This window comes from Lemur catta, chromosome 14 (genome assembly GCF_020740605.2).
Source record: "Lemur catta isolate mLemCat1 chromosome 14, mLemCat1.pri, whole genome shotgun sequence".
NCBI lineage: Eukaryota > Metazoa > Chordata > Mammalia > Primates > Lemuridae > Lemur > Lemur catta.
This window is the reverse complement of record NC_059141.1, coordinates 47,628,638-47,652,065: the sequence shown is the minus strand read 5'-3', so window position 1 is coordinate 47,652,065 and position 23,428 is coordinate 47,628,638. Positions and strand designations below refer to the sequence as shown.

The 23,428-nt window shown below is 49.2% G+C and overlaps 1 protein-coding gene across 4 annotated transcripts in view; it reads right to left on the bottom strand.

Moving 5' to 3' along the window:
• Positions 1 to 5,348, bottom strand: part of HK1 (hexokinase 1) — a 69,328-nt gene extending 63,980 nt beyond the window's left edge. Inside the window, exon 1 of one of the 4 annotated variants that reach the window (XM_045569322.1) lies at positions 5,180 to 5,348. In XM_045569322.1, the coding sequence (XP_045425278.1) occupies positions 5,180 to 5,242 (63 nt within the window). In that variant the 5' untranslated portion in view covers positions 5,243 to 5,348. Of the gene's footprint in view, positions 1 to 3,656; positions 3,677 to 4,339; positions 4,480 to 4,905; positions 4,924 to 5,179 lie in introns of those variants that run through there. The other 3 variants (XM_045569321.1, XM_045569319.1, XM_045569318.1) reach the window with 3 other exon arrangements.
• Positions 5,349 to 23,428: the final 18,080 nt, after the last annotated feature.

Here is a 23,428-nt window from a genome sequence, read left to right as displayed (position 1 = left end):
ACAGAGGTGTTTCTTATGTTAACCTCAGTATTTTAATGTGCCTCGAATATTTCATAATAAAAAGTTAACTCTTATATTTATTGATTGGTGAGGGGAGAGAATTAAAATACAGGTTCCAAAGTAAACCATTAAAAACAAAAATGGATTTTTTTCCCCTAAAGGAAAGAAGTAGAGTGAGCAAGAAGAGCCCTCTGGATCCCATTCCTGATTTTCTTTCAACCTTGGGAAATTGCTTATCTCTTCTGGGTGGGCCTCCAGTCCCTGTTTCTAAATGGGGAATAAAATCTCTTGCCTTCTGTCTGCAGCACACAGGCAGGAGCAGAATGCCCTGGGGAGGGAGCTGCGCTGGGAAGCACAGAATAATACTTCCTGCCCTGACAACCTGCCCAGGTTTTTGAAAGATCAAATGAAAGCATATATACACTGTGTACAAAACATTTAGAATGTAATCTCAATCACATATATAACTGATATCTGATATGACACCAGTGAAGTGTCTCAGGATGCCCAGACACAACAAACTGTTAAAAGAGGAAGCAAAATCACATTTTGGTTACTATCCATTTGACTCCACCTTACAAAGTTTCTAAATATAATATCCCCATCTGTAGTCTTTACCAGAAGTCAATGTTATTTCCAGAAATAAAAACCTATCAATCAGTAAAATTTTACCCATTTTTCTTTAAGATCAGATACCATAAACACAACCCAGTGTACATTAAGTGGCTTCATAAGATCTGCTGTTAAGGTTTACTAGGCTGGAAGGCAGCGGGCACCTGTCCTCCTACCCCAACCAGACTAATGTTCGCCACATCCCCAGGACTAGGGGTGGGGGGCAGCTTCATGAAGCACTTAAGGGGCTAACATCTGGAGCCTGGTTTTAAGAAGTTCCTAAGCTAGTGATTCCACCCAAGGTCTGACCACATCCCCCTGCATGTCCATGCCCTCACAGGAGTCTATGCTTTGCACATATTATAACAGTAAATAATTATTTATGCTCCACAAGAACAGGGACCATTTCTGCCTGGTTTATGGTTGCTGCCGCAGCCTAGAACAGTACTCTGCACACAATAAAGGACTCAAGCATTTTTTAAAGAAATGATTGTGTTCCGGTGATCAGATTTGATTCTAAGGGCCCTCAAATCAATAAGCAGGTGTCAGCTGTCTGGCCACAGCTGATTCCTGGACTCAGAGGTGTATGACTGCCTCTCCTTCACCAGTGTCTCCCCGGGGCCTCCTGCGGCATGCTCAGCGCCAACTCCAGTGGCTAATTCTATCCTGCAGGAATCCCTGACTGTAGACACACACAGAGACGGTTCCAGTCATGCCAAATCAGTCTTTTTAGGGGAAAGCGGCCCATGCCTTCTCCAGAGAGCAGCAGGAGCGTGGGAGCAGTGTGCAGTGTGGCCAGATGTGGAAGCGCCTCATAGCCACCCTGGCTGCCCAGTTCATTCCTGCATGACATTACCAAATTATCCAACCAGATGAAGTGATGGGGCTTCTCTTGGGGAGAAACCCTAGGAACATCTAAGGTAGAGGGGACAGGGATTATGGAAATGAAGATTCCCCAAGGAGCTCTCACTGAATATTTGTACAACACCAGAATCATGAGGTATGAAAGACATTTTTCATAGTTTTCTAACTCTCACCCCCCTTGAGCAATAAGAATGGGCATTTGGGGATTTTTGGGTTTGTTTTTTTTTGTTTTTTTTTTTAATGCTTGCTTTTGCAGCTGAGACACGTGGGCCCTGAGGAAATGGACCTTGAGCAGCCCTCTGATTGCTAAGGATACCCTCCCCTGTCTTCCTGGGCCAAGTACTCAAGGACTCCTGGGTTCAGCCATTGGACAAATCACACCTGTTGGTTCACCTGCTGGTGGAAATTACTTAGCATTCTGGAGCTCCCACTCAGAGAAAATCCACTTGCGTTTGCGCACCATTCTGACAAGCCTGGGGGAAAGGAAAGGAAGTCCAGCCTTTCCTGAGAGGCCAAGTTCTGACTTTCCTAGACCCATCTTCCTTTTCTAAACAAACAGAACACTAAGCAATCCTTCACCCTCCTCCAGGCTCCTAATGGCAAAACTGAGTGGAAGAAGCTGGCAAGATGAGAGGCATGTTAGAAGTTACTTAAAGGTCAAAAAACCCAGCCTCGAGCTGCAGAACTAGCAGATGTCTAGGATTCTGATGAATGGAATCCTTCACAAGCACACATGTGCCTCCTTTTCCTCCTAAAAGCACTAGAAGAGTGAAAGGAAAATACATGTTTTGTGCTTAGCTCAGCCTAACACCAAGACACCCTGTTTACAGCACCTGTTAACCAATATTATGCAGATTGCAGACTGGACAGTGGGGCTCCACACTGGGAAGTCGGACACTCCAACCGTTTCAACTCAGTATGTATTTTATAAGATTGAATTACTGATGTGCCTTTTAGGCAGTGAGGAAAGAAATGACACCCTTTAATGATCACTTTTGAAAACATCCCCACCTTCCCTCCTCCTGCCTCTGGGCCTGAGAGCAAGAAGATGGATGAGGGATACCAGGTCTGTCTCCAGAGCCTGGAGACTGCCTAGGGCTGGAGGGCTGAATCATCATGGCCGCCCACGCTGGGTGGGAGGGACATCCTCACTGGGTCCCCATCAGGTGGCAGGCAGCAGGGCCCAGCCCACAGGAGGAACAGGGAATCATGCACCTCCACTCAGCCTTCCCATGGTGAGTGGTAGCTGGGAAAGGCTAGTCTCTAATAAGTCCTGGGCCCCAGGAGAGCAGATGTGGTCCCCCAGCCTCTGCACACCCAGGAGTGGTGAAAGCTGACCAGGTCACTGGGGTTAAGTGTCCACTGTGTGCCTGTCCTCAGGTGGCCCAGGAAGATTCCTGGGGATCACACTCAAGAATGGCAGTGCCACACAACCCACCATGCAGGTTGAGGTGATCCTCTAGCAGGAATCCACCCACTCTCCCCGTAGAAAGCAGCATAGGAGGTCCTGGTGAGATGCTAGCAAGTAGCTTGTTTTTAAGAATCTCCTTGACAAATAATATTATCTTGTTGAAGCTTTGGCCTCAAGACCCTCCTCCAGCAAGCTTCTGGGGCTAGAGGAGGAAAGGGATATCCAAACCACCATCTCAGAATGAGAAGGGCTGTAACTGAATCAGAAGTCACACACTCAGATACCTACAGGGGTCTGGAAGATAGAATGTGCATCGAAAGATGTGAATCGGGCCACCCTCGGTAGTTGAGGGCTCTGGGGCCAACAGACACTGTGTGTCTGATAAAACAGATGTCCCACTGAGTGCAGTCCAATCCTCAGCTCAACTTACCGGTCACAGGCCACCGGCCAGTGAGCAGCAAGCAGTCACAGAGGTGGTGGTGGGTGTGGATGCTTAAGGTTTACAAGGTCATCCAGGCTCCCACCGCACCTGCCCCATCTGCTCTGCCTGCCCCGCCTGCCTCACCTGCCCCACCTGCCCCACCTGACCCCCATAGCGGAACGCTCTTGAGCCATAGAGGATAGCATTTGCAGGAGGGCAGTAAACTCCTCTTGGCTTAAAGAGGCCTGTTCCAGCATGCCCAGCCACGCTGGAAGGACTGTCTCCCTGCTCCAGCAGGAAGAACACCAGGGATGTACAACACCATTGAAGAAAACTCATGAAACGCACATGTTGGCAGACACAGCTCCCGGAGGTTAGTAGCCAGAGGGAAGTTCCAAGGGTGTTCCACAGGAGCAAGTGTGTGAGTCCCATGGCTTAACAACCCAGAGTCATCACTTAAAGCCGTGAAAGATGGTGTCAGATTTCCATGCCTCTCTCCTAACTACCTCACTCCGGGTCCCCACCCAGCACAGGACCCAGCATAGGAGAGTGTCCCCAGGGGCTTGGTCTCTCAGCACCTCCCTCACCCTCAGCTGATTTCAAGGAGGAGCTTCATTCAAGTTCCAGGGTAGAGGAGCTGGGAGACCTGGGTCCCCACCCTGGCTCTGCCTCTACTGGATGACCTTGATGAGGTCACTGCTCTCAGTAGGCCTCTGTCCTGTGGCGCCAGATGAGAAAGTCGTCTTGGGTGGACAGGAAAAGAACAGAATATCCTGTGACTTGCAGGGCAGAAAATCAAGGCCAGTCACTTCTGCTTCCCACCTGTAGGTAGCTTTCCCTGTATGAACTCCAAAGTCAGGTTGACTTTGTCGGTCCATCCCAGCTAACCCCAGCAACAACGTCACCACCCAGAGTGGGTGGATAAGGAGCCCGTGTCAGACCTGGCACTGATACAATAGGCACCTTTCCCTACAGCTAGGCTGTTTCTTTAAAAATACTGTAGCCAAGGCTGGCAGAAGGGAGAGAGATACCTTTCAGACCCGCCAGCGGAGAGTATCTTACACTAGGCAGATGTTCAAGGCACCAGCACCTCAGGGGAGGAAGATGCGTCCAAGTGCAAGAACGCACACGCCACAAGCATACACAGCAAGGCCTTTACACGACTCAAATGACCGAGTCTCTTATTTGAGCTCCTGGGCTGGCTGGAAATTACAGCTTAAGAGGAATAAAAAATTCCATTCAGACGTGCCGCTCCAGACGTGAGGCCTATGAGTAAAGTTTCCGGCGGCCTCCGCGCCCCTCCCCGTTCCGGGAAGCCGGGCCGGTCGGTCACCCTGTCCTCAGATTAAGGAGCAGCTGCAACAGCTGGGAGAGTCCAGGTGACAGTTTCTCCGGAGCACCCAACGGCCTCCGCCCGGGAACCCCAAATATGGGATGCCTGGCCTCCAGCCAGCACCCCCGCCCGCAGCTCGCTCACCTCCCCAGCATCTCCGTGATCACACCTCCGCCCACGGCGCTCGGACCCTTACGCACAGGCCCCGTGGACTGGCCCGCCGGCCGCCACCCCGCCACCTCCCCACGCGGCCCGGGGACCCACCTGACATCCACGGCCAGTTTCAAGGACACTGCAGCAAGCAGTCCAGCCTCGAGGGTCTTCCGCCCCGCCATCCCCACAACAAACACACACACACTGACAATGCCGGGGAGAATCCAAGGGCAAAGGCTTTCCCCGCGCCCGGCGGGGACCCAGATGCTGGCCTGGGCAAGGCCGGGCGCGGGAGGATGGAGGCGGCGGCGCCGGCGGCGGCGAGCGGATGCGGGAATGCAAGGCTGCGGCCAGGGCGCCGGCAGCGTTGCGGGCGGGGGCTCACCTTTTTAACTTGGTCATCCTTCAGCTCGGTGAAGTAATAGGCCAGCAGCTGCGCGGCGATCATGCTGGCGGTCGGGGGTGCCGGGCGGCAGGCGTGGAGCCGGTGGGTCTTCCGCAGCCGGGGCGAGAAGTGGTCCTCCGGAGGCTGCTCGGCGGCTCCTCCTCCTCCTCCTCCTCCTCCCGCAGCTCCTCCCCCTCGGCCCGGGGCGTGGCGGCGGCTCGCGCGCTCCCGGTCTCCGCGCTCCCGTCCCGGGGAGGGTGACAGCCGCCGGCCGGCCCACCTCCTCCGCGCCCATTGGCTGCCGCGCGCCTCTGCAGCGCCGAGCGGTGGCGCCCGGGCAGGGGAAGGGGGGCGCGGCGGCCGCTCCCTCCCGCACCGGAAGGGGGGCGGGCGACGCTGCGAAATCCCCCGGGGTCCGGCATCACCCTGCACGTCCCCCACGTAGGGAACCGGCGCGGGGCGGGAAGTGCTCCCCGACGCGCACCGTCACGCGTGGCGGCGCCGTGCCCGGTAGGGTGGGCGGGCGCCGGCGGGGAGCTACGGGGCGTGGGCCGGAGGTGCCGCCCGGCGCAGCGGGACAAGAGGCCCCGAAGGCGTGTTGCCGGATGGGGCAGCCAAGGGGGCGAGGGGGTGGGCCCCTTCTCGGAAATTAGGGCTCGCCCCTAGGAGTCCCGCGGATGGAGAGGCGCTAGGAGGGGGCTTCCTAAGTGGGCGTGGAAAGCGAGCGGAAGCGGGAGCCCGGAGGCTACGAAGTCCTTGCACCCAGGTCCCCGCGCTTGCCGGCTCTCGCGGGTCCAGTGCGGCGCCCCACCTGAGTCCTTACCGCTGCGCATCAACCCACCCCGGCCCGACCGGCCTAATTTCCGGCCGGCGGATATTTATTGCTAAACCCACATCGACACGCCAGAGCGGCCGCCCCTGTGTCACAGGCTCCTGCGGCAGTCTCTGAGGGCGCACGCCCGCTGGGCGGGACTTGGGCCGCAGGCCCCGGCCTGTCCCCATCCTACGGGCCTCCAGCTTGCTCTTGGGCATCCAGGCCCACTGGGGCCTGGGGCACAGTTCAGGCACCTCTCCCAGATGCTATCTTTTTCACTTCCCCAAGGGAAGTTAGCTGGGGTTGGAGGGGGTGGCCAGGAGAGGAGGTGCGGAAAAGGAGGTGTATATGCTGCTATAGGACAGATCACAGCTTTAGATTAATTGCTTCTATGTGCCAGGAGCTTTATTAGTGCCTTACAAGATAGCATGTAGTAAGCCCAAAATGCAAAGAAGTGGTTACTATTCTGATTCAACAGGTAAGGAAATTGAAGCTCCGTGAGGCCTCAGTCTTGTTGGACTTTATACAACCAAGAAATTGTAGATCAGGAGTAGAGCTTGAGTCTGTCTCCAAAGCCGGTGCTCACCCAGTTGTATGTAGCCCCCCTGCCTAAATAGGCAACGCTCCTGGGACCAAGTCTGCACCATTTTGTGCGTTGAGATGGCCAGAGTCCAAAGCCCCCAACCTCTACTCCAGCCCTGGGTCCTGGGAGCCCCTGGCCCTTGACCAAGCCTAGCAAAGGTACAGTCAAATCAGGGAAGAGGTGGCTTAGGTGCGGGACAGCCCTCCTCAGGACCCCCAGGGGCCTGACAGCTGCTCTTACCAAATAAAAGGCGCTTAGATGCAGTCCTGAGGCCAGAGACCTCTGGCCACCTGGCATCCCCACCCCTGCCTTTGGCCTGTGCAGAGGTGCATACCGAATCACTTCTCTGAGCCTGTTTTCTCATCCCTAAGATAGAGGTACTAATGCCCAGCCCTTGGTTGTTGTGAAATACTATAAATAAAATACCTGTACATAATATACACTTGGTAGGTATTGTCATAGAATTGATTGGGAAACTGATGAGGTTAAAGCTTCAGGGTCTCTCACATTCCCCCTTTTCTAGGCCCTGGGAGGGCCTAGCAATTTTCTATATGTATATTTGTATTTGGATTCTTTTCCAAAGACAGCCCCCCAAATTATTTAAGCTTCAAGCCCCACAAAACCTGAATCTGCCCCTGGATACTAATTATGAACCAAGAACAGAGAGATTTTCTCACACACATCAAACACTTGCACTATCTCCATGGCTAAGAAGCAGAATTCTTAGCCATGAGAATGAGAACAAGATGGTTGTTCTCTAACCCCATTTGATGAGTCCTGCCAATGTGATTCTGCCAAGCTTACAAAGCTGCAAGCTCCGTTTTGCTAAGTGCTCTGTCTTGCACACCTAGCCAGGACCTGGCAAGCCCTGTGGGTGATCAGGAGCAGGAGTGCGGCCCTTAACCCAGCCCCCAGCCCCTGTTACAACTGCTGAGCTGAAGTCAAGGAGAAGCTGACTCCTAATAGCCAGGCCCGCTGAGCTGTTCTGTCCGCTGAGCTGTTCTGTCCGCAGGAAGGAAGGCTGCCTCTCCTTTCTCTTCCCTGGCCTTTGAGACAGAAGCTTCTCAAGGTGACTCATTCCTCCCCACCCCCTGAATGCAACCAGGCCCCAAGGCCTATCAATATTTCCTGAGAAATATCTCTAGGTCTGACCCGCTGTTGCTTCTCAACCCACAGGCCTCATCTCCCTGTGCCAGAAATATTATAAGAGCCTTCTAGCTGTCCTCCCTGGTTCCTGGCTTCTGGCCATCCAAGTCATTCTTAGCTCCAGGCCACATTAATCCTGCTAAAAAGCAGCCTAATCATATCATGACCCTGCCCCAAATCCCTTCATGACCCCCTCCTTCCTGAGAGAGCCAATTTAAACATCTTTGCCTGGTTCTGAGGCCTTCTGTAATCTGACTCCGCTCTTCCCTACTTATCTCTTCCTCCACCCCGGCCACAGCAAGGCCATTTGCCACTGTCCTTGGCCCCCGCTGAGTCCAGAGTCCATTCCATGTGTGCCCTACTCATGTTCCCTTGCTTGTCCTGCCTTCTCCGCTCGCCTCCGCTTGACCAAGTGTCCCCTCTCACCTCAGGCTGAGCTCACCCACCTTCTTAAAGCCTTTCCTGACAGCTACTCACCCCAGACTCCCAGGTGTCAACGCTTCTGTAGGGCAAACTCGGACTGTGCTCAGAGTCCATCTAGCTATACACCAAGACTCTTCTTTCCAAACAAGGAACCTGAGACGAAGCAGGTGGGCCATCTTGCCCAGTGTCAGGTTGGGGTAGTTTGGAGCTGGGACTCAAACCCAGTTCTCATGCCCAGCCAGTGTTCTGTCCATCCCACCCCACCCCCTCACGCTGCCTGGGCCTCAGATAAGTAACACTGAGTCATGACTGCCTGCCTGATATGGGTGACTGTCTTCTCGGGGGCTGGTCCTATCTGCCCCAATCAGACAGCTTCCTGACGCCAGAGCCCATGCTGCACTGCTGTGTCCCCTCGCCATCATACCAATGATCCCCACATGCATTTTCTTATTATTTTGCCTCGTTTTACTGTTCCATTGCTCTTAGAGCCCAGCAAAGCACCCTTGATCATGACTCCCTGGACCCTCAAAGAGACCTCAACCCACAGGAGTCCTTAGTTCCCTCACCCACCAGATGGCCCCTTTCCTTCAAGACCCCTGAACTCTCTGCTAATTTACTGTGGTTCCTCTTGTAAAGTTGCGGGAGGGGCGACCAGATAGTGCCAGGCTGCTGACCCGTGAAACACACCCACCTATAAGACAATGCAGGCTCATTCTAAGTCAGAATGTCTGCACTCATTCCCATCTGACCGAGGGCATTAGGAATGTTACTCCAGAAATGCCCTCCACCAGGTAAAAGCTGTACCTCGGAGCATACTCATAATAGCAATAATGTTTGCATAACATTGACAGTTCACAGAGCAATTTCTCACTTACTGCCTCATTTCTCCTGATAACAGCCTGGTGAGGTTGGAAGGGCAAATATCATTATGCACACTTAATCAATCAGTGAAGGTGTGGAGGTTATAGAGCTTGTTTAAGGTCTCGTAAAGAGTGAGAAAAAGAAAAATTAAGGCCAGTGCCTGAACCTCTGCAATATCTTGGAATCCTGACACTATGGGACCGACATGCACAGCCTGTCTTTGAAGAGATGCCTGGGAAGGGATTCTGACCTAGCATTTCTGTTAGTTGGATCAATGATTTTCAACTTGGCTGCACAAGAGTTACCTGGAGAGCTTTTGCAAATGCTGACTTTCAAGCCTGAATTGATCTGAGGTGTAGTCCAAATATCACTTTCTAAAAATTCCCCAGGTGAAACTCAGATGCGTCCAGGAATGAGAACCACTGGGTTAGACCCTAACTTCCCAAGGGAACATCTAGAAGAAACTTCTAAAATGAATGGGCCTGTAATCTCTTTAGCAGCCTGTCTTGGACATGCCGAAGGCAGTTCCTCCAGGCTCCTAGTGGCTCTGCAGATCCAGAGCACAATGGGATAGAAGTTCGTTGTGACTTTCCCATCAGAGTTGCAGAGAATTCTGCTTCCTGTGTGAGAAGGCTGGTGAGGAGATGCCCCAGCCCCTGGAGTGGCTGGAGTTTAAAAAAAAAAAAAACTCAAATCACATTCTCAGCCTCTCCTTTCCTCTTTCATTTACTCAAAGTTCTGCCCCCAGCAACACAACAAGGCCAATAAATTGGCAACTGCCAAGCTAAAACTATGGCCTACATCTCTTATTTTGGCCACTTGATGTTTTATAAATATGGGCTAATGCTTAAAAATTAGGAAATTTCACTTTAAAAATCTACGTTTCTCCTACCAAACAGGTACAATGAACATGATTTGGGTGATGGGCACACTTATAGCCGTGCCTCAAGCATTCCAAGAGCGATCCATGTGACCGAAAACATGTGTACCTCCTTAATATTTTGAACTTAAAAAAAAAAATCTAGGTTTCTGGAATCTAAGGTCTAGCTAGCCACACAGGGCCCAGTGATTACACAGCTACAGTCAGCTAGGGCTGAGCAGCCACTGCCCCCCTTAGACAGGGCAGGGGGGCTCCAGCCAGCCCCAGGCCCCACCCAGCCCTCCAGATTCACTCATGTACACTGCTGATTGGCCCCTGTATGGCATCTAAGTTTTCAGCTCCTAACGATTGGACTTTACCGGCGAAAGGCCTCAGGTATCAGGGCTGGGGTCAGGATGAAGCAAGAGAGGGCCCACGGGGCAACATTTAAATCTTGCGGCTGAATCTGGCGCCCTAGGTTCCTCTCTTGCTCCACTCAAGCCCCAGGCCCCCCAGGTATCCTAAGGCTCCCACCTGCCCTCCCCTTGCTCAACTCCGAATGTCCACCTGGCTCAGAGAGGGCCTGACCCCTAAGCCCACCTTTCTCAGCTTCTGTCCCAGAGAGGTGAAGGAAATCAAAATATCTCCCTCCCAAATATTTCTAGCTCCCTGGCATAATGAGTGTTTTGAAATAAATACTCTACTCCCTTTTCAGAATGACAGTCCGTTAGGGGAGCCGAGGAAAGCCCAGTCCCACATTGTCGCTTTCCAGACATCCCATCCTCGTTCAGTTGCCTATGACCCACACAAGCCTCCTATGCATAAAGAACTGTGGCCCCACAAAAATGAAGGAAAAAAAAAAAGAATAAAACCAAAAAGAAAAAGGAAAGAATGAAGAAAAGGATAAAAAAATAAAAGAAAATAAATAAATAAATAAAAATTTACAAAAGAACTGTAGCCTGGAGGAAGAAGAGTTAACCCACAGCCTAGGCCTAGATCAGCAAACACTGAAAGAGACCTTTCCCCTCTCTACATAAAGACCAACCGAAAGGACACCGCCCCCCCCCCAGGAAAACAATTGTTTTTCCTTCTTCCTCTCAGTTATCTCATTATCTAATGCAGAGAAGAAGACTGAAGAATGTGACCACACCTGCAAGGACCTCTTACAAGACAATATCTGTCTCTCAGGCTCATTCACTTTGCAAAGAGAGCCATTGACAAGTTAATCTCCATTCCCCCACCCCCCATCCATTCATTCTCCCTAGTAATCCATCGCCCCTCGACAGTGTTACCGACCTTTCCCATCTCCCCCTCTGCTCTGAAAGGAGGCTGGATAAGCTTCTGTACCTTAGTGCAGGGCTGGGGAAATCACTCTGGTTCTTCCCATGCACGTTAATAAATTTGTGTGCCTTGTCTATTATTAACCTGCCTTTTGTCAGTTGATGTTTCAGCAAACCTTCAGAGGGCAAAGGGAATTTCCCCTTGGCCCCTACAGAGGCTTCTACTCCCCTCTGGGAATGACAGTCCCTCAGGGGAGCCAAGGAAAGCCCACACTGTTACTTTCTAGACATTGCATACTCATTCAGTTGCCTACGACCCAGACAAGCCGCCTATGCATGCCTGGAGGAAGAAGAGTTAACTGACTGCCAACCGCCCAGGCTTCAGACTAGCTCTTTATCTCACGCCAGCTCCTTCCCCAAAGGAAGCCCAGATCTGGTTGGACCAGAGCAATCTCAGATCAGCTTGCTGGTTACCCCGAGTTTCCTGGGACAGATCTTCCCAGCACGCCCCCTGCCCCGACAACAGCCCTCAGGGAGCCAGCAAAAGATTTCTAATCTTGCCCTTAGAATTAGCACCAAGGTATACTGGGAAATTCTCACACAGAGAGTCCATGCCAACACCTAGGCAGGGTTTCTAGGCCGTGGGATTTCACAGACCAGTAAATTAAACATACAAACAAAAATTAGGTGCTGACTTTTTATTTTGCTAAGTAAGGATTTTTTTATATATATATATTTTTTCCTCTGGCGTCTTCAGGAGTTTTGGAATGTTAAGGAAGGATCTTTTTAAAAATTGTAATTCTCAGCTGGGCTTGGTGGAGGCGGGTGGATCGTTTGAGCTCAGGAGTTCGAGACCATCCTGAGCAAGAGCGAGACCCCATCTCTACTAAAAATAGAAAGAAATTAGCCAGGCAACTAAAAATATATAGAAAATGCTAGCCAAGCATGGTGGCACATGCCTGTAGTCCCAGCTACTCGGGAGGCTGAGGCAGAAGGATTGCTTGAGCCCAGGAATTTGAGTTTACTGTGAGCTAGGCTGACACCACGGCACTCTAGCCTGGGCAATAGAGTGAGACTCTGTCTCAAAAAAAAAAAAAAAAAAAAAAATATATATATATATATATATATATATATATATATAATTTTCATCTCCTATCACCATAACTTACCAAAGGAAAAGATATTTTAACCTGGAGAAGTAAAAATAATGGTCACTTTTTAAACTAAATACATTTGGCTTTATAATAACAATAGCTAGTGCTTAGGTAGAACTTAGTACATATACCAAGTATTGCTCTAAATTCTTTACTTATGTTAACTTGTTTTACCCTCAAAACAACCCAGTGAGGTAGATGCTAGTAATATCCCCACTTTTTAGATGAGAAAACTATGTCACAAGGAAATTAAGTCACTTCTTCAAATTCACATAGCTACTGCCTGGAAGAGCTGGGATTCAAGCCAAGGCAGCCTGTCTCCAGCTCACCCTGTTGTTCCAACAAGGTAAAATATTCACTTTTCCATATTGTCCTTATTTCTCTTCTTTCACTCAGGTCCAGTGAAACCTCAGTCACAGATAGGTCCAAGGACCCGCACTGAGGAGCTTTTCCCCCAGGGGACTGAGTCATGGCTTGGTGAGATTTGTAAAGCAAGTGGATCCCAGCTCTGCAGAGCCCCTTTATAAAGGGCATCCTCAAACCCAGCAGGGAGGCAGATCTGCAAGACCAGAGGTGCTGTGAGTGGGGTATGGAATCAGTTGCTGCCCCCACTGGGGTGCAGGTGCAGGCAGCTGGCTTTGCTTGATTTCCCTGGGCTGGCTGAGTGTGTGTCCTCTCTCACTGTCTGCTGTAGGTCTGTCCCAGAGTGCACTCCCTGAAGAATCACTCTTGTCAAGAGCTTTGGCCCCTGTCTCTCTCCCAAGCTCCTGCATCGTATTTCCAACTGCCTAAGACTGAGAGCATCAACTCCTCTGTGTCCCACGGGCACCTGAAACTCAGTGTCTTTCATCACAGTCATTTTTTTCCTTCTTGATTCGCCACCCTGTCATTTATTCATGCAACAGATATTTGTGAAGCACCTAATCTGCCCTGCACTTGCCCAGTCATTGGAAATGTGGTGGTGAACAAGACAGAGTCCCTGCCCTCGTTCTGATGGGGAGAGACAGACAGTAAACAAATCACTAATTAAATATAAATTAGGTCAGGCACTAGGAGGAAAATAAAGCAAGGCCCTACCAGCTATATCCCACAATATCCATTTCCTCTTTGTGCCAATAAACTAATCAATTCTCCCATTTTTAGCTGAATTTAGGCCCTCCAGAATAAAGACACCATTCCCAGCCTCTGCTGCAGCTAGACGTGGCCATGTGACCAAGTTCTGGCCAGAGGGATGGAAGCGAGAGAGTCTCAGGACAGGTTCTGGGAGCTGTTGTGTGGCTTTCCCTGTTCCTTGTCATCCCTTCTTCTGCCTTCCTGCTCAGATACAAGCAGGCTGGCCGGAGATCTAGCAACCACCGTGGATTATGAGATAACCTTGGGAATGGCAGCCGCGTGAAACAAAACAACTGAATAAAATAGGAGCCTGTGTCCCTGTCCCCAAAGTTCCCATATCAGCCCCACACCGACTCCCGTTGATTTCTAAAATTTGAGAGAAAAAAAAAATTCCACTGTGTTTACCCAACTGCTGTTTGGGGGCGGGGGTTGGTTCTGTTCCTGCCAGCCAAATCTAATCCTAACTAATACATATGGGTTGAACAAATAAAGGGTAGGAGTATCATTTTAGACAGGATGGACCCGGAAGTCCTCTCCGAGGATGTGACATTTGAGCAGAAGCCAGAACAAAATGAGGGAGGGTACCATGCCAGCGCCTAGGAAACGAGTGTTACAGCAGCACTATCTCCCTGTCACTCCCACTGGAAACCTCCCCTCCTATGGGCCACACATCTGATTTGTCACCAAACCCTATCAGTTTGACCTATAAATGTGTCTTGAGAAAACAAAACAAAAAAACAAATCAAACCTACAAACTTTTGAATATCCAGCCTCTCCTCCCTGTTCTTTCTGCTAGATGGGCCTACAGCGGGTTCAACTGTGCCTTCAAAAAGGAATGTCCCTATTCTAACCCCCAGAACCTGTGAATGTGACCTTATTGGAAAAAAGAGTCTTTGTATATGTAATTAAGGATCTCAAGATAAGACCATCCTGGATGCCCAGGATGGGCCCTAATCCAAGGGCAAGTGTCCTGATAAGAAGCAGAGAAGACCCACATCAGGAGAAAAAGGAGAAGGCCCTGCGGAGACAGGCATAGATTAGAGTTCTACAGCCGCAGGCCAAGGAACGCCTGGGGTGGGGCCACTAGAAGAGGAGAAGGATCCTTTCCTAGAGCCTACAGGGGAGCACGGCCCTGGTGACACCTGGATTTTGGACTTCTAGCCTTCAGAACTGTAAGAAGATAAATGTCTGTTGTTTAAACCACCAGGCTAGTGGTAATTTGTTACAGCAGCCCTAGGAAACTAACACAACCCTTATCAAAAGCAACTCTGCCCTAACCCCAGGCTGTGGAACGTGTTTGTTCAAGAACCTGTCAGTGAAAAGTTCTGATCATGCATCTCAATAATATGCATATTTATTTATAACTATTGACTGGGAGCAGCCACTCACGCCTGTAATCCTAGCACTCTGGGAGGCCAAGGCGAGAGGATTGCTTGAGGCCAGGAGTTCCAGACCTGCTGAGCAAAAGCCAAAGCTTGTCTCTACAAAAAACAGAAAAATTAGCCAGGCGTGATGGCACACGCCTGTAGTCTCAGCTATTTGAGAGGCTGAGGCGGGAGGATCGCTTGAGCCCAGGAGCTGGAGGTTGCAGTGAGCTATGATTATGCCTCTGCTCTCTAGCCAGGGCGACAGAGTGAGACCTTGTCTCAAAAAACAAATAGACTAACAAAATAGTACAATTATCAATGCATACTATTATACTAATATATTGTTTACATTATAAATCATACCTAAAACAGACATTAAAACAAATAGATGTTTGATGAAATAGATGGGAGTATAAAATGATACAACTATAGTAACTTCAAAATTGTTTCTAATAAGGTTAAATATACACCTACTGCATGACCCAGCAATTTCACTCCTAGGTATTTATCCAAGAGAAGTGAAACATTTTTAAGGTTCATCCATGTTGTAGTAGGTACCTGAACTTCAGTCTTTTTTATTGCCAAATAATACTCCATTGTATGGATATATCATGATTTATTTATCCATACAGAGATTTGTGCACATGTCCATAGCAGCTTTATTAGTAATAGTCAAAAGCTAGAAACAGCCTAAATGGATAAACAAATTGTAGAATATCACTCAATGGAATACTTCTCAGCTATAAAAAGGAATGCTTTTATTTTTTTTGTAACAGTTTTTTTGTTTGTTTTTTTTGAGATAGGGTCTCCCTCTGTCTTCCAGGCATGATCATAGCTCATTGCAATCTCAAATTCCTGGGCTCAAGTCATCCTCCTGCCTCAGCCTCTCAAGTAGTTGGGACAACAGGAGCACACAACCATACCTGGCTAATTTTTTCTATTTTTAGTAGAGATGGGGTCTCACTCTTACTCGGTCTGGTCTTGAACTCCTGGCCTCAAGAAATCCTCCCACCTCAGCCTCCTAAAGTGCTAGGATTACAGGAGTGAGCAAACCACACCTGGCCTAGGTTTGGTTTCTTCTGAGGCCTCTCTCCTTGGCTTGCAAATGGGTGGTTCCTTCACCTGGGCTTTTCTCTCCGTGCTCATGCCCTGTGTTTCCTTATGTGTCCAAATTTCTTCTTCTGGTGGGGAAACCAGTCAGATTGGTTTAGGACCCATTCTAAAGAGCTCATTTTAACTTAATTACCTCTTTAAAGAACTTATGTCCAAACACAATTACATTCTGAGGTACTAGGGGTTGAAACTTCAACATATGAATTTGGGGGGACACAATTCAGCCCATAGCAGGTTAACAGATAGTTAAGAAACCATCACTAAATCCAAAGTCACAAAGATTTACACCTATGCTTTCCTCTAAGAGTTTCACAATTTTAGCTCTCCATTTAGGTCTTTCATCCATTTTGAATAAATTTTTGTATATGGTGTGAGGTGGGGGATCAACTTTATTCCTTTGCCTACAGATATCCAGTTGTCCCAGCACCATTTGTTGAAAAGACTATTCCTTCCCCATTGAATTGTTTTCACAGCCTTGTCAAAGTTCCTTAGACCATAAATGTAAGGGTTTATTTCTGGACTCTCAATTTTAGTCCACTGATTTATATATATCTCTCTCTTTGCCAGTAGCATATTGTCTTGATTACTGTAGCTTTATAAGTTTTGAAATCTGGAAATGTGAGTTCTCTAACTTTCTTCTTATTCAATATTATTTGGGCTATTCTAGGTCCCTTCTATTTTCATGTGAATTTTAGGCTCCAGCTTTTCAATTTCTGCAAAGAAGCTAGCTGGGGTGGGAAGAGCAGCAGGGAGGAGAAAAAAAGGGAGAAGCTAGCTGGGATTTTGATAGGGATTGAGTTGAATCTGTAGATCAATTTGGGGAGCACTGCCATCTTAACAATATTGAGTCTTCCAATATGTGAACATGGTTTGTCTTTCCATTTATTCAGATCTTCTTTAACATCTTTTGACAATGTTTTGTAATTTTCAGAGTAAAAGTCTTGTACTCCATTTGTTAAATTTATTTTTAAGTATGTTGTTCTTTTTGATGCTATTGTAACTGGAATTGTTTCTTTCTTTTTGGATTGTTCATTGCAAGTGTATGGAAGTACAACTGATTTTTGTACATTGAGCTTATATCCTATAACTGTGCTGAACTTGTTTATTAGTTCTAATAGATTTTTCATGTATATCTTAGGATTTTCTAGATACCAAATCATGTAGGACTGAACCCTTTTCTTTTTTTTTTGAAACAGAGTCTCACTCTGTCACCCTAGCTAGAGTGCCGTGGCATCAGCCTAGCTCACAGCAACCTCAAACTCCTGGGCTCAAGCGATCATCCTGCCTCAGCCTCCTGAGTAGCTGGGACTACAGGCGCGTCCCACCACGCCTGGCTAATTTTTTTCTATTTTTAGTCGTGTAATGAACTCTTGATACATGCAGCAACATAAAACATTAAAACCAGGTACAAGAGAGTACAATATATGATTATATTTACATGAGATTTGAGAGCAGCAAAGATAATTTATAGTGACAGAAGCCAGAATAGTGATAACCTTGGGACAAGGGATGGGGAAGTATTGTCAGGACAGGTGCCTGAGGGGACTTGGGGGGACTCTGGAAATGTTCTCTGTCTTGAACGGGGCAGTAGTCGTACAGGTGTATACATGTGTTAAACATATTAAGCCGACACTTAGGATTTGTGTATTTGACTGCTAGTAAATTACACTTTAATACGAAAATAAAGTAAAGAGATAAAGATAAGACAAACTATTTTAAAATGTGGTGGCCTAACAGTGTCATTAGCTAATTCTCTCATGGCACTGTATACATATAAAGATTAGCTCATCGTTAACGATATCACATGTAAAGCCACAATTGCTAATTTTTAATTTTTTGACTGACTGCTTATGCTACCTGATCAGATCTTTGTCTTCTTTTAACCCCATGATATAGCTATTCATCACAGAAAATCATGGGTGCTCTTGTTTTCGCACTGTTCATTTGCAGTAGCTTCAACCCACAGTTTCTAGCCAGAAATCTTTCTACACCACTGGCCTATTTTGTGAGGGCCAGTCTAGTTAAAGCCAAATAACATGATGCATAAAACTACTTCCATCGGCCGGGCGCGGTGGCTCATGCCTGTAATCCTAGCACTCTGGGAGGCCGAGGCGGGTGGATCGCTTGAGGTCAGGAGTTTGAGACCAGCCTGAGCAAGAGCAAGACCCCATCTGTACTAAAAATAGAAAGAAATTAGCTGGACAACTAAACATATATAGAAAAAATTAGCCAGGCATGGTGGCACCTGCCTGTAGTCCCAGCTACTCGGGAGGCTGAGGCAGGAGGATCGCTTAAGCCCAGGAGTTTGAGGTTGCTGTGAACTAGGCTGATGCCACTGCACTCCAGCCCAGGCAACAGAGTGAGACCCTGTCTCAAAAAAAAAAAATATTGAGCTTCATTTTTCAGCCATAAGTCTTTTGAGGCTGGAGACTCAGTCTTATTCATTTTCAAAAGAACAAGAACATAGTTGCTCAATCAGTGGAATGAGGAGCATGGCAGAGGTGGCTATGAATCCAGACCCAGCCTCGGGGCTCCTCTGGGACCAGGTGACAGATCCAGAAGCAGGGAAAATCGAGAGTTACTGTACTTTTCTCCCAACAAGTTGATTCTGAAAATCTCCGCCTTACCACCCTCTTGGGTCCACTGTACTGCAATTTTAAAGGCACATTACGTTGCCTGCTTGGGGAATGGCAGCAAGAGCCGTGGGTCGTTACAAACAGCACAAACAATGCGCAGATTTGGGGCCATATGGGATCTGTCAATGGGAAAGATGTGAAGCTCTCCCATGTTGACGCGCAGAGCAGATGGGTGCCAAGTTCCTGGTGTGCCTGACTCTGCACAATGGGAAAGAGGAGAGGGGAGAGACCTCTCCATTTCCCTTCCCAGATTTGCTCCCATGGCCAGTATGCCCTGCAGCTCCAAAGCAGGAGGGCCTGTGTTCAGCTCTGCCATTGAGCATTCTGCTTCCAAGGAAGGGCTGAGCATGGGACCTCGTGACAAAGGACCCCTCAGAAAGCACCTTCCGTGTGGAGGTGAAGTGGACCCAGGAGGAAGCAGATTAGAGGTAAATACTGTTCTCATCCCGGGGAATCCACGGCAGGGCTGCTTGGCTGGCTTAAAACCATAGTCAGAATTCCCAAAGGGAATTGCCACGCAACACCTGTCTTTTACAGAGAATGTTACAGAAGGAAATGAAAAGAATATTTTTATTTCTTACCTTCGTTTCATTAAGCGGGGGCCGTATAGTAGGCCTTTCAGCATCTACCGCCTGAAAGAGAGAGGGGACAAGATCAAGTGTTGCAAAGGCGTCTTAGCAACTTGCATTCGCAACATACTGATGCTCATAACTAATCAATCACGCTCAGAAAGCAAGAGTAATTACAGGTAACCTCTAAATGTCTGAGCAAGTTCTCACACGGTTAACGATTCTCTGGATGGAATACAGCAGAGCTCAGAAACAGGTGCTTAGAAATGTGCCAGGCACGGTGCTGAGAGCTGGAGATTCAAAGACGAAAAACAGCAGCAGCTTGGCCCTCGAGCCCGCAACCCGCTAGGGCACACAGATGTGCCGATCAGTGATGAAAGCACAGCACCCGCTGAGCTGCCAGGAGGCCTGGAGAGGAGCTGTAGGAGCACAGGAGTCTGATCCCTGCTCAACCACTGGCCCCGCTGAGCTCCCAAGACTGCAGGATGCAGTGCTTCCCCAGAGGGCACGGAGGGAACGTGGCCACCTCCTGGTGGGGTCTGGGCAGGGATGAGTTAACATCCTGAGCTTTCATAACTTCCCTTGCCTCACAAACTTTGGAAGCTGTTGCCAATCCAGAGGAAAGCCCATGGGAATTTTCTCATGATGGTGGCTGCATGGATACATAGGGAGGGTATAGTACACTGTTTGCAAAAACAGGCACAATAATTCTCCTCCCTATACCCAAGCTGCCACATAGGCTGTGGGATCAGCCATGTGACTTGCTTGGGCTAATAGGACAATAGCAACCTGATGCAAGCAGACGCTTGAAACACGCCTGTGCTTTTGGGCTTGCCCTCTCTCCTGCTCCTGGGACGCTTGCAACCACCACCTGCTAGTCTGCAAGAAAGTGTGTGATTCACGGCCTCATTGTCACCCCTGCCTATGGCCAGTCAACTGCCATGGAAGAGAAGCCACAGCTCTCAAGCTGTCTGCAAATGTCTCAGGCAGCCAAATGGTACATAGAACAGAGAAGAGTTGCCCCACTGAGCTCAGTCCAGATTGCCAAATCACAGGATTGCAGGTAAATAAAGAATTGCTGTTTTAAGCCACTAAATATTAGGATGATTTATTACACAGCAAAAGCTAACTGGTACAGGAGAAGATTTCAGAGCTGGAGGCAGAAATGGTAGGGTATACATGTCCTCAAGAGATCTTTCTTCCTCCTCCAATATCTCCAAAATTCAAATGCAGGCTGGCCTGTTTAGGTGCTTGACTCTCTGGTTGCTGGAATACTTCGTGGAAAAGGAAGCCTAGACCTATTGGAGGTGAACTGAGGCTAGAACCTCAGGGATGAGTGGGTACTAGCCCTCCTGCAAAATGGAGGAGTTGGGGCAGCTGGCTGAGCCTGAGGACTGAACTGTCACCTATCACTGGGCACAGAAGGCTACTAAAGATGATCAGCGCCACCACTTGCAGAAGCTGCCACGTAGGGGTTGGGCAGATGAGTAAAAATGCTCAGATGGATCCAAGTCACACCTCCAGAAATGAGTATTTGGGGACACTCATGTGGCCAGCATTTTGCTTTGGAGCCAGTGGAGGCTAAATCAGTCCTGTCCAGTGAAGGGAGAGCAGTCAGAAGGATTAGAGCCTGGCCCTGCAGCAGGGGATGGGGTGGGTTCTGGTCCCAACCCGCCCCTGGGCTGCTAGAGACGGACTTTCTGGGGAGCCCCAAGCCAGAACAGACATGCCCCAAACTCAAGTATATGGGTCCCTAGTAGGGACTTCAAAGGACTCTGCTCTTAACTTGGAGATCTCACAGGACTCTGACTGTCAATCTCCATTCACCCTTGCAGTTGTCTCTGTAGCATCAGGGAAAGAAAAATCAGGGGGAGGCCGGGCACAGTGGCTCACGCCTGTAATCCTAGCACTCTGGGAGGCCCAGGTGGGTGGATTGCTCGAGGTCAGGAGTTCGAGACCAGCCTCAGCAAGAGCGAGATCCCGTCTCTACTAAAAATAGAAAGAAATTATCTGGCCAACTAAAATATATATATAGAAAAAAATTAGGTGGGCATGGTAGCACATGCCTGTAGTCCCAGCTACTGGGGAGGCTGAGGCAGGAGGATCGCTTAAGCCCAGGAGTTTGAGGTTGCTGTGAGCTAGGCTGACGCCACGGCACTCACTCTAGCCCGGGCAACACAGCAAGACTCTGCCTCAAAAAAAAAAAAAAGAAAAGAAAAATCAGGGGGAAAGATACAACTGAGAAAACTGAGGCCCCTCCTCTGCCCTTTGTCTGTGATAACAACCTATAAAGTGCCTCCTAGCTTAGTGCTTGTACCCAGAGGCACAGCATGAATCCTAGTTCCCCTGCTGGTTCCCAACTCTCGTGGGGTGGAAAGGGATGGAACCCAGAGTGACAGAGCACAAGAGGCAACCACGCTTTGTAAGGAAGGGGACTGAAATTCTAGAAAGTTGCAGAGCAGCCCATAGACGTGCAGGTGGCCCCTGGAAGAATCGGGGGCACCTCATGCATGCATAGCCCCTGGGGGGCAGGGCCTATCTTTTCAGCACCCGTGGTCCTGCATTATATAGAGTAAGTGCTCAGTAAATGTTTGTTGTTTGTGAACTGAGAAACCATGTTCTCCTCGGAGTAGGCCCCAAATCAAAGAAGCTCTACAGAAATCATGGTCTTAGGGACAGTAGCAGAAGGGGAAAAAAGGCATCCCATACACCACCGGAGTGACCAGAACAATCTAGGCAGGTTTTCCACACACGTGTCCAAGGCCCAAATGGCTTACCCTGATCCTGCCATGAGAGCAAACTTCCTGCCGAAAGGGCTCTAATGAAGCCCTGCAGACACTTCCAGGCCTCCATGAGAATTAAGCGTAAGGCAACAGTGAGACATAATGTCTGGGGCTTGGAATCGTCAGGGAGCCCAGGAGAAAAAATTGAATGGACCGTACAATTGTTGGCCCTTCCTTAGAGTAAGAGTGGGACCTTAACATACAGGGCACAACATTTATAAGCTTGAAGTAACTCAAAATATATCCATCCTTAGGAAGGTGTGGGTTGGAGTAGCACACTTCACCTTCATCCGTGAGCTTGACGTGGAGGTAGAAAGTGCACAGTTCTGGAGTCAGAGAGACCTGGAGTTTACGTCTTTCATCTGCCAGGGCCAGCTGTGCAACCTTGGGCAGGTAGTTTAACCTCTCTAAGCCTCAGTTTCCCCATCTGTAAAATGGGAATGATACCCACTTCATTGAGCCTTTGTGAACACTGAAGGAGACCATGTAAAGGGAAGTGGCAGGCACGGAGTAATCGCTTGGTAAGTGGCAGCAGTCACAGCACAGATGACTGACCGGCAGAGCCCGGGACAGTAAGAACCGCAACTGCCCTGGGCTACTGGAGGGTGAAACCAATTTCCAGCTCCTGAGTTTCCACCTGTGTCTGAGACCCAAAGCCTGTGTCCCCCCTCCCTGGCCCTCCAAGTACCACAGAGGACCAGTCCTAGACCCACAGATTGACACTCCACTCTGAGTGCCAGTGACACTGGCTGCTTTGTGCCACCTCGCCAAGGCTGGCCTGGCCTGCTTTAAACTGTCGGTGGCATTCTGCCTGTGGCTGGCAAAGCCAGGCCAGGGCACAAGAAAGGGATAATGGGGACTGTGATGGGTGGCAATGACATCCCAAACAAAATGTCCTGGTTTGGAAGTGCTCCTCCTTTCCCAGAGCAGGCACAACTTTTTTGCCCTGGCTGAGGGTGAAGGAGGAGAAAAAGAAGAGGTCTAAGGGGGTCCAACAGCCACAGGGAGTCTTCAGATTTATGAGTTTAGTGACCTCCACTCCCCCTGCAAACCAAGCAGGCCCCTCGGGTTCCGCAAATGAGAAAGAGACTGAGAGCTTCCCCTTAGAAGCAGGATGGAGTCCGATTCTCTCAAAACCCTGTGAGGTCGCTGTGCCTGGGCTGGACGTTGCAAAGCCCTCCTCAGATGGTGACAAGGGCCCTGTAAGCCACTCCTGCAGGACCGAGGGGAAGGCGCCCGCCCCGGTGTGCCCGAGCCCCTCACCTCTAGCGCAAAGCGGCTCCCTGAGCTTGCACTCTCCACTCTCAGAATCTCATCGGGGACTAATTTGTCACCCCAGGACTAACCAGGGGAAAGTCTTCATCAAGCAAATAGGCCAGGCCACTGCAGTGACCAAAACACAGCTCAGAGAGTTCTGGTCCCCAGGACATTGGGATTTAAAAAAAAAAAAAAAAAGCCACCATGCCTCAGTTTCCCAAACTGCGAAAAGGAAACAGCTGCAGTCCTTGCTCCAGAGGGGCCCATCTGCAGCACAGACTAGTTTAAATG